General features: G+C 35.5%; 1 protein-coding gene across 2 annotated transcripts in view; it reads right to left on the bottom strand.

Annotated features, from left to right (window-relative positions):
* Nucleotides 1-801: 801 nt before the first annotated feature.
* Nucleotides 802-12,096, bottom strand: part of ATG5 (autophagy related 5) — a 118,961-nt gene continuing 107,666 nt past the window's right edge. For both annotated transcript variants that reach the window (XM_006098008.3, XM_023761769.1), the window contains exon 8: nt 802-1,556. In XM_006098008.3, coding sequence (XP_006098070.1) covers nt 1,420-1,556 — 137 coding nt within the window. In that variant the 3' untranslated portion in view covers nt 802-1,419. The remainder of the gene's footprint in view (nt 1,557-12,096) is intronic.

A 12,096-nucleotide genomic window follows, 5' to 3' on the forward strand; every position in this document is an offset into this window, starting at 1 on the left:
ATTTGAGCCTTATCTCTTCTATTCCAGAATATTTGATCTTTGACTAAGTTTATCTCATTTTGTGAATAAGTCTGCTATCAGTCAGTGAAAATCACAGAAGGGAAAAAGAAGCAGTGAGCACCAGTGAGATCTCACTTCAATATATGTAGCTTTTATAAGAAAAACATTCATTTTTATTGTGCAATCTAAAACCATTATTGTGTGATACTAGGTCTTTTAGCATAACCAAATGAGCCAACATTCAATATGGACAGCTTACAAGAGACAAAGTGTAATGCACAAATACTTCTGGCTGGTAGAATTTCAGCAGCGTGGTAATCAAGTGCAGCAAAATTTCCCTTATATCGAATAAGAATCCAGTAACCTCTGGATATTTTTGGTAACGTTAAGAAAAAGGTACTGCAGTCAGGAGATCAGTAATCTTTAGACTTCAAAGACTGGCTACCAGGGACCAGAGTGAAATATTAGACATGAAGCCAATGAAAAACACTAACTTAGAAAGGAATGGTTTTCCCAAAAATGCAAAATTATCCTATACAGATGCTTAGTATACTAGGATCTGAAAGGTTTATAATGGTAAAACAGCAGAGATAAATGATAACATTATTTATATCTTTAGCGCCTGAAGGACACAGATTTAAAAATCAGCGGCTAGAACACCTATGACAGCTCCTGAGACAGGTTATCCTATGCCCTACATTCATTCCATGCCTGTGATGGCCAGTCTGAATGATAATGTGTAAGAGTGAAAACAGTGACCTAGTATGTGAGTCAGAAAGTACTGGAAAAGTGACAAAATTGTATGTTATTAAATGACAAAACATATTTCGAAGCTTTATTTAAAAATCTCTCACTGTTCATTATCAAAGTTACAAGATTGTTTGCATACCAATAGACGGGACTGTAAACAGGAAATTTTCATTAAGGAAAGATGGGTTTACTGTAATTTGATCTTTTACAAAAAACTGCTGCAAGTTATTGATAACAGAATTTCTCTTTTACTTTCTTAAGTCTAATTCTCTTGAAAATTAAACCAATGTTTCCACTCCCTTGAGCTAAAGTTCAACCATGGTCACCTTAGGAAATACCCCTGTTTATTTGTTAATCAGAAATACAAATTGAGTGGCACATATTTCCATTTTCTTCTTAGGCCAAAGGTTTCGGCTTCATTATATTTTACAAGAAAACAGAAGACTTGCAGTGATCCTGTAAAGTCTTTCCTGTCGCAGCTGAGGTTTAATGACGGCAGTGGAGGAAAGCAGTGGTGATGCAAAGCAAGACCAGCCCCAGTGCCCTTATCAGACATGGAATCTTTTTCCTGTTTGGCTTGCAGCAGGGTTTCTGGTCAGGTTGCCTCCACCAAACCTGACTGAAGCAGAAGGGTAACATGCTCTGGTAAATCCTGTCATAGCTGATCCTTCAATCTGTGGGTTGTGGGATGATACTAATATGGAGAAAATTATCCGGGTAGCTCAGATGTTCACTCAGCCACTGTAGAGGTGTTTCCAACATTGGCTCAATTCCATGAATCATCACTTGATTCTTTCTTTCCCCATCTATTCCAAGAAAGAAATCCAATAATAATCAACATGACTTAAAACAGTTGAAGAAAAAAAATATCTGTCTTTTAAGAGTCCTTAGTGAATTAGATGGATTTTTACAGCTTCAACAGATTAAACCTGGTCTGTCTTCTAAGCAGGAAATGTGGACATGGAGAAAGTTCAGATGTTGCAATATATATCACCCAAAACAGAAACCTGAGGGTTACAATGAATTCTGATAAAAATTCGGTTGCTATATGTGAAAGTATTCATTCTTTCTTAATTACTGTGCTTACCTAAGATTGACGTTAGTGAAACTATAGTGGAGAAAACAGCCCATTGTACCCACTGACCAGAATTTATTTTAGCTATACATTAAAAACTGTACTATGCGACAATTAAAAATGGCGGGTACATGAAGTAGGTCATACCTATTTAAAACAAATAGATATGTGAGTAGAAATCATCAAGAATAAGATTTGTGTTTTGGAAGATGTTTAATAAAACAGATGGGAGCTGTAGGTTAATTTTCAATAAAGTTGTTCAAATACATATCAGAAAGTTTTAGAGACATTATTAGGATAAGAGTTAAAGTTTTAATGAGAAGGAACTGAGAGTCTGACTCAGGAACTTCTGTTTTAGTCATGAAACCTGATTGACTTTTGTTAACACCCATTCGCTAATTAAAAGGGTACTGTCATTCACACTTTTCTTTTAAATTCAAATTTTATTACAAATTAAATTTAAGGTTAGTTTTACTTCTTTTATGATTTTGGGATGATGTTCTGACAATCTTTAAAGTAAACAGAAGCACCTAGGAAAACAAAGAAAGCAAAACCAAACTCCTCTTTTGGGGAAAAAAAAAGGAAAAGAAAGAAATCGTGTCACTCTTTTGGTACAACTCTTGATTTGTCACTTCAAAATAAAATATCTAAACCTCTCAGTTTCCTGGAGACAGAAGACAACAAGGAAACAGGGAATTAATGGAACCACATGAGAGGGAAATACCCTACTTTCCCCCCATTTTGCTCTGTTCAAAATGACTTTTGCATCTCTAGTGCTCTAATGTCTAGGCAAAACAGGCTAATGATGTATGGTGGAAATGGTTTGGCTGGCACCTGAAACAAGAGACCCTTTTAAAGAAATATTTAAACTTCCTGTTAGAGGCAGCACAAGTCCTGGGAGGTGACAGTCAACAGATTGACAATAAGAGAGGGTACAAAAACACTACAGAGAATTGATAAAAGAATGCCAAAAATAAAAACTTAACACACTATCAATCCCCCAAACAGCCAAATAAAAATTCCAAACAAACTCCCAAATCACTGTCATAGTTTAAAACAATTTTGGAAAAAAGACATCACCTCATAATACTACTAACCTAAAAAATGCTTTCATGTTTTGTCTGCCAATCTTTGTTGCATCTATACAAGCTTTTTACACAGTTGTGATTACAATGTTAATACAATGATTGGTAATGATGAGTATCATCTGTAAATAAAAGATAAAGCTATATACAGAATACTATAGAAAGCAGGTTATTAGTCCTTTGAGAAGATTGAAAATGTTGGTATTCAAATGGATACACCCTCCGCTATCTGGAATGATTCATACTTTGTAAATTCTAGATTGCCAAACTTTACTGTATTAAATCTTTCTTAGAATATTTGAAAACATTTCCGGTGTAGTTCTCTTTATATTCTTATTATATATTTCTTTGAAATATTTTAATATTCTCAGAATCTTCCTCCTACTTAGCACTGAGTCAAAAAATGAAAGAGCAGTGGTATAAGAGTAAAAGTTCCTTATCTGTAAAGTTTTTCCTTAAACCAGAGTCACTTTTGGATATTCTGAAACCGAGTAGGAGAAACAAATTACAACTCAGTATCAAAATACTCTGCCTAAAGTATTTAAATGCGGGAGCAAACATAGTGTGCGTTTGAAAGGCAAAAGACTAGCCCTGTTACCCAAAAGGATACTTGGAGTTTAAGTTGTACAACAGAAGCTGGAGAACATAAACACGATTCAAACACTGTATAACAAACCCAATAAATCACATTATCACAACCCTGAATAGGCAGCACTGATTCTATGCTTTAATTTTAGGCCACTTTTAATCTGCAACTTAAAAAGTGTCACTGACTAAATTTAGACAACGAAGGAAGTGGATCTAGTTATATCCTTCAACACAACAGTTTAAAATGTTAAATATATTATTTTGGTAATAGTAGTTACAGATTCTCTCTTATTCATCACTGAATGCCCCCACAGTGCCTGGCACCTTAATAACTAGTCAATAAAGGTTTTCAGGGCTTGGATAACTTGCTGCTGGTAAAATACACTGTCACAATAAATTTTTTGAGACTAGCTTTTGATGGCTAGCAGGACTATATAGAAGAGCCCTACCTATACACACTGTTGGTTATTACAACAACAAAAAGTCAAAATGTTTCCAGATAAGCCAAGAAGTAAGCATATATGCTATCACCTAAATTCATGCTACCATAAATAACAGCAAAGCATGACTGTACTGTTGGGACATAGGGAAAGGTCTCCTTAGCCCTTTAGTTGTAATACAAACAACATACAGCAGATTAATAGGAGAAAATGAAAATTTTAATATGGGGAATTCATATAAGCATGAAAACTCCGAAGATAGTGAGGCAACATTGGGTATATATGACACTTTGGGGTAAAAGAGAAAAGGGGAGATGGGGTACTAGATTTCAGAATGGGTGATTTACAGGTAGCTGAGGAAGCATGTGGTAGCAAATTCCTGCTGGGCAACTGGGAAACAATGGGACACAAGGGTATCCAGCCTAACTTGCGTGGTCTTCCTGACCAGTGCTGGCAGGGTGCACATTCTTAAGGTGATTAAGTCAAGGCTCCCTTCCTAAAGCAGGAATCTAAGCAAAAGGGGAAGTAAAAAACTTCCCAACTTTGTTGGCCTTTAACTGATTTCAGTGTGAAATAAACTGCATGCCAGGGTGGCACATTTTGGGGATGCTCGCTCCCAACTCCCACAATACATTCTGCTAATATCAGAAAGAACAAAATGGAATGGTGAAAAATGAGCAGAGGTTTCTTTTTTTCCTAGCAGTAGAAAGGAAACACTTGATGATATTGCTAAAGCAAATCATGTTTTTGGTAAATATGCCTTTGTGTTTCAAAATGCGAATCTAGAATTTAATACTTGGGGATAAGAAATATGTCACTTCAAAGCAGATGACTCAGGAGAAAAATGTTACTCCACACTTCACCCACTCAGATTCTTTTTGAAAGTTAGTTTGATGCTTTAAAGTAGGCAAACACTGAGATGGTAATTAAGTGAACTAGTTCTATATAAAATTCTCTCAGCGCACTTTTTGGGGGGTAACTTTGATTTCAATATAATTTCAAACATATGGAAAGTTGCAAGAATAGTATAAGAAATTGCTCTTCACCCAAATTCATCAATTTTTTACATTTTGCCCATTTGCTTTATCATTCTGTGTATATGTAATTATTTTCTTAATCATTTGAGAGTAAATTAGAAGCACTGAACCTATTACCCCTAAGTATTTTAATGTGTACCTTCTGTTATCAAAATAAAAAAATTTTAACATTGATATTGAAGGGACCAAAGTTTTCCTATCCTAATATTGCTTTTTGGGATATTGATTTTAAGCTGGTTATTAGGAAACAAGACTCAGGCCTTGGCTGGTGTGGCTCAGTTAGTTGGACATCAGACCATGCACCAAAGGGTCACAGGTTTGATTCCCCATCAGGGCAAATGCCCGGTTGCAGGCTCAATCCCTGGTAAGGGGCGTGCAGGAAGCATGGATGCTCTGCTCTCACACTGTTTCTCTCCCTCTCCCTCTCCCTCTCCCTCTCCCTTACTCTCTCTTTAAAACCCAATTAAAGAAAGAAAGAAAGAAACAACCAACCAAGCCTCAGAAAGAACCCCTGACATTCCCCTTTCCAGCCTGAGATTCAGATGGAAAGCCCTGCCCCAGGAAGGAAATCTTACCATGCCCCCTTGGCCTGATTGGATTTAAGTCTGACAAATAGGAAGCCTCCAGAGCCCCCCCCCCCCCCCCCCGCCCTCCCCGCCTCTGTGTACTATTACTTTCTGAGTTGCCTAGCAGGAATGTATTTGGCACTTTCTTGCTACCTGTAAATTGCCCATTTTCACTTTTAAAATCTAAGACCACTGTTCCCCCTTTTCTCTTTTGTCCAAAATGAGATATATACCCAAACCTGCCTCGCTGTCTTTGGAATTTTCATGCTTATGTGAATTTCCCTTGTGCATGCATTAAATTTTGACTTGCTCCTATTAATCTGCTGTATGTTGTTTGAATTATTAGCCCAACTAGAAGAACTTAGGTGAGAGGAAAAAGTACTTCTTGTAACCTCCACAATATAATCTATATAATAAAAGCCTAAGCGACCATTATAGCAGAACAACCAGAACAACCGGTCACTATGATGTGCACTGACCACCAGGAGGCAGACGCTCAACACAGGAGCTGCCGCCTGATGGTCAGTGTGCTCCCACAGGAGCTCAGCCAGAAGCTGAGCTCATGGCTGGCAAGCACAGTGGCGATGGTGGGAGCCTCTCCTGCCTCCGCAGCAGCGCTAAGGAGCAGTGAGCCAAGCGGTAAGGAGCAGTGAGCAATAAGGAGCAAGGGGTCCTGGACTGCAAGAGGAATGTCCTCTGAGGAGTCCTGGACTGCAAAAGGGCACAGGCCGGGCTGAGGACAACCCCCCGCCCCGCCCCCCCGGCATGCACTGGGCCTCTAGTATTATGTAATAATTTCAAATTTTATCAACATTCACCATTACTTTCACTCCAGTCTAGGATCTAGTCTAGGAACCACACATTGCACTTAATTTTCACTGCTCTAAACTCTGGACAGTTTTTAGCATTTTGTAATCTTAACCACTTTGAAGAGTACATGTCATTATTTTATAAAATGTCAACAGCAATTAAAAAAAATTCTCACCTGAGGATATGTTTTTATTGATTTTCAGAGAAAGAGGAAGAGGGAGAGAAACATGGATCAATTGCCTCCCATATGCACCTGACCCAGGATTGAACCTGAAGCTGAGCTATGTGCACTGACAGGGAATCAAACCCACAACTTTTTGGAGTATGGGATGATGTTCCAACCAACTGAGCCACTCGGCCAGGTGTCCACATAGCAATTTTTAAGCTAATTATTTTAATTAATCTTGTAAATATAAAAACAGTCATTCATAAATCCTTTGGGTTTGTGACTTAAGGAAAAGGACAGAAACAAATGTCAAAGTTTTGTATTTTCTTTAGGTAGAGATGGAATTCAGTTCACTTAAAGAGATCATATATCAATAAAGAGACAATCAGAATAAAATTTCATTTCTTACATGTATCTCACTTTTAAGTCCAAGTATTATGAAATAAGATTGAAATTTATCATAATTTTGTATTATCACCAACAGCCTGATAAAAACAAATTCAATTCTAAACTAGCATCTACTTTAAAGCATTTTTGTTCTTTTTAATCCTCACCTGAGGATATGTCTTTTTTTTTTAATTGATTTTTAGAGAAAGAGGAAGGGATAGGGAAAGGGAGAGAAACATCGATGTGAGAGAGAAACATCAATCAGTTGTCTACTGCATGTGCCCTGATCTGGGATCAAACCCACAACTTAGTATGTGCCCTGACCAGGAATCAAACCTGCAACCCTTTGGTGCATGGGATGACGCTCCAACCAACTATGCCACCAGGCCAGTGAGTCTTTTATGCTTAGACAGGAACATATTTCTTTTAGAATTGCAATCAGCACACTAGTTTCAAATTAGTAGGCAAATCACTTAACCTTCTGAGTCTGTTTCCTCATCTTAGAGTGTGGATAAAGAATTCTAATCTTCAAGGTTGCATGGAGGTTTAAATGGGATAGCCAAGTAAAGAACTCAGCACAGCGTTTGGACATAGTAGGTATTCAAAAAACTGAGTGACTTTCTTCCCCATTCCTTCCTTCCTCTCACTCTCTAAAAAAATAAGTGTCAAATATATTACTAAAGTGAAGACAGAAGATCAGTTTTTGAAAGGTCATGGTTTAGTATCAAGTAAACACTCACTGTAATTGTCTTCCTGAACACAAAGTTATGAGAATAATTGTTTTACTGCTAACATTCAAAAGGCTATAATCTGGCCTCATATTAATATATACTCTGCATATTAATTTGCAGTATGGCACATGAATTTTATGAATGTGTTAAGACAAAAAGTGACAGCATCAAAAATCTAAAGACTCAATCATTATGAAAATAACAGAATGAATGACATTTTAAAAAATTCCTCAAGTGTTGTAAACCCTCTGGATTAAGCCAGTAGTGCTCCCAACATGTATATTCAGTAGAGCACATCATGACAAGTCAAATGAACCCTATTGTACTATGATTATGTTGCTTAATATGTCTTAGGTAAGGTTCTTATTTTCTTAAAAGATGAAAACATTCTTGGAAGGGTGGGGGGGGTACAACTTCCAAAATTTTTGTTATACATTTAAAATATATTATTTGAGAACTCACAGTATGTGATGAATCTGTCTTTTGGAGATTTCTATTAGCAATGGCTCATAGCCTTCCCCATCCTAATCTATATTTTAACCCTTATTTTTTAGCCAATTTTCAACAAGGAATATGACCTAAATGTCTTTAAAAATAGGTCACTTGAGATTCTAGAGAGAGGCATAAGTTTCATTCTTACCATTAATAAGTATACTAAATATGTGAAATCTCTGAATTTAAAGGAAGCTAAAGAAATGGCTGGTATATCTTCATGGGAAAATGATTTTAATCAGAAAATTTCAGTTTAAATAAAGAACTTTCTTTTTTAGTTCACACTTGTGAATATGGAATAATAGAAATCTAACACTATACACTGTAACTATGTTTTTAGCTTTGTGGCTTCACATTTACATTTTATAATTCACCAGAAAATGACTTGGTTTGCTCTTTTGAAATGTGTGATGCTGAAGGTAGAACTTCTAAATAATACTGAATACTTCTGAAAAAGTTTTAAACAAATAAAGAGATGAGCCTTTTGATTACCACTGGTCTGAATAATTTTGTTCTGTCTGACAGATTCTGTAACCTCTGATATGTTCATTAGTAAAATGCCAACTAATTGAATCCATCGACATGAAAAACCACAGGCTGAAATCTGAAGTGCATACATCATGTTGAAGGATTTTGACTCAGCCTCGCGGTAATAGTCAGTGAGGTCAGGTCAAAGAGGGTTAAACCAAGTCAGGATATAGCCAAAGGAATACATCAAACGCTGATTTTAAAAGGGCAATTAATCTTAGACAGAAATGCTTCCTGGGGAATGAGATCTCAATCTTAAGAGCACACTACACGATGTAGCAGTAAAAATGAACATATACAAGCTTACAGAGCTTTTATCCTATGATCACAAACAGAAGGAGAGTGCTATTTATCAGAGAAATACAAACTCATTTAAAAATACTTACATTAACTTCTTCCGGATCTATACTCACTTAGCCATATAGGTCTTAATGAACATGTATTATCACAGTTAATATATACTACATATCTCTTTCAATGCATAAACTTTATATATTTTAAAAAATTATTTCTGCCTATATTCCCAGAGCCTTGACTATTAACATTTTATACAAGATTTTCAAAACATGGCCATGTAATTTTCATTGATTTTTGCTTATAACCTTTGTATTTCATAATGAGGATATAACCCAAAATTTAATCTAAAAAAATCCCATATAATGAGCTATAATTATAAATAGGACACTGTATTAAATTAAGTAAGACCATTTAAATAAACTAAAAGCCTCCTAACAATAAAATAAAAATGTGGTAAAAGTTAGAAATTAAAACTTTTTCATTTATTCCCCTACCCTTCCTACAATTTTGAAAATACAGGTTCAAATGCTTTGATCTGGTTTCATAAAACAACCAGTAATTCCAGTTGGGTATAATAAAGCCCATTAATATTTGTCAAGTATGAATAATAGAATAGTTCAGAATTGTTTCATTTAAAATATAGGTGATAATTACACAGTTTATACATGGCCAGACTGAGATTGCACAGAACTTATTTTAATGAAGAAGATGACTAGCTTTTAATCACCTGCACGTGTTATTATCTTGTTATGGGAATTTTGTTTTCTAGTGCTAAAGGTGAAATATTAATTGTGCAAGTGTCTGTTTCCACTTCTAAAAAGCCATGTTAATTCATTTAACTTTTTGAGATTTAGGTAAACAACAATAATTGAGGGAAATCAGAGGCATCTTCTGACAGGTCCAGTAACCTCATCTTCATTAATGGAGAATAACAAAAATAATCAGTTTATTACTTCCTTGATTTTAGAAGATATATGTCAATGGATTAACTCACTAACAGATTCTAGATCACCAACATTAGTCCATGTTACCCATGTGTTCAGACAAAGCACAGAGATGGAGGGAAAATAAAACAGTCAAGGCAAAGAATTGGACTCATTTTAGTTTACAATTTGGTGGCATAATGATAAACTCAAAAAGAGAAAATATAATTATCAAGTTAAAACTAAGCCTAACAAATTGCTTTTGTCAAACTTGAGTATTGATCTTTGCTCCTGAGGGCTACATATGAAAACCTTTTTGAATTCCCACTGTGTATAACACTGTATCTTTTTTAAAATATAAAATACACATTCAATGAGGAAGAAAAAACAACGAAGAGCAGAATGTGTTAATATGAAACTGAAAGGGTGAAGCTCTCATTAGAGCCCAGTGACCCAGTCCCACATGTTGGGCTCAATATCTCAGCAAAATTACAAAAGGGTGAAAAGCTAGAAACTTCAATGTGTGTTCCGTGGCTTAGTCTTCAATAAAAAACTTTCACTATCAGACAACATTTTCAGACCTCTAGCCTTAAGATTTTACTTTTAATACATTTTGACAAGTAAATGATAATAGAACGGGCCATAGTAACTATGGAGATGCCGTAGCTTATTTCTTCCTTAACAAAGCCCACCTCCAGCATTTCTAATCATGTCCAGAAATTAATTTCTAAAAAAAGTAACTATCAGGGCACGGAAGTCTTGCCATACAGAGTTCGTCATACATTTACATCTCTGTGCATAGGACAAACATCAATAAGTATTTGTCTCTGCACAGTAGGTTTATTAAAAAACCCACCAACACCACAACAAAAAACATTTATTTGAGAAAAAAATACTAACCAACTCATAAGAAAACAATAACAGAAAGTGTTCACTGTAAAACCTTGGAATGATATGATTATAAAATCTCATTTAAACAAACTTAATTCATTTAAACACATACTATGAGGTAGATAGTAGGAAACATCCTCACTTTATAGAATAAGAAACCTGGATACATTAAAGAAAAAAAAAACCCATTACTGAAATGATCTTCCAAATAAAAAACTGTGAAGATACAAAAAGATATTAGAATGAAAACAAATTCTAAAATGAGTGAAAAAAGAATTACTGAAATTGTAAACCATCATTACTTTTACTCCTAAACCCTAATTCTGATGAGGTTTGTAGGTTCTGTGTTTCTGTGTTATGAGTTTTTAAATGGAAATGCCATGTCTTTGGGGGACAGTGCCATTATGCACTGTCTATTGCTGGTTCAAACTTCAACTAGAAGGATCTGCCTTAGATGAGTAACATGAGATTTAGATATTTCTTTGCTCTAATTGCTTTATGTCTGACAAAAAATTATTATAAACCTCAACAGCTAACTCACTTTATAAACAAAATCTAACCATATTATAGAGCAAAGGAGGGGAAAATATGAATACATTATCTTTTCTTACTTTTTGTAAAAACTATTCTGTGGTTTCTCATAAAGCCTATAAAAATAAAAAAGCAGTATAATATTGCCTTGGCAGCATGGCTCAGTGGTTGGTTGTCAACCTATGAATCAGGAGGTCACAGTTCGATTCCTGGTCAGGGCACAACCCGGGTTGTAGACTCGGTCTCTAGTATGGGGTGTGCAGGAAGCAGGCGATCAATTATTCTCTCTTTCACTGATGTTTCTATTTCTTTCTCCCTCTCCCTTCCTCTCTGAAATCAATAAAAATATGTTTTTTTAAAAAATAAAGCAATATAAATAACAAATTAGTATGCCTAAATGGGACATTATGACTCCCTTTGCTTAAAGTTGTTAAAATGATCTTCCAATGTACTAATTAGGCAAAAAATAGGTCGAACTTAAGTCACTTAGTTCCTCAGTAATTTCCCCACATTTCTAACCTCACTGAAAATTTTCTTCATATTTACAGGAGATAAGTAGAAAACTATGGCTAGTCCTCAACAAATAGAGACTATTTAGACCAAATATTACCCCTTAACCAGCTCCTGGGTAGCTGGTGAAGGACTCCACCTCTACAGTGGTCATTTGGTTTGTTGATCTGGTTCCTCCTTTTCAACTGTCTAATTTCTGTGCACCTTTTTAAGACTTAGCTCAGTCTCACTACTTCTCCAGAATGGATAAAACAGCAATTCTACGTGCTTTCTACTATTCTTTGCATAT

The sequence above is a fragment of the Myotis lucifugus genome, unplaced genomic scaffold (assembly GCF_000147115.1).
Source record: "Myotis lucifugus unplaced genomic scaffold, Myoluc2.0 scaffold_216, whole genome shotgun sequence".
NCBI lineage: Eukaryota > Metazoa > Chordata > Mammalia > Chiroptera > Vespertilionidae > Myotis > Myotis lucifugus.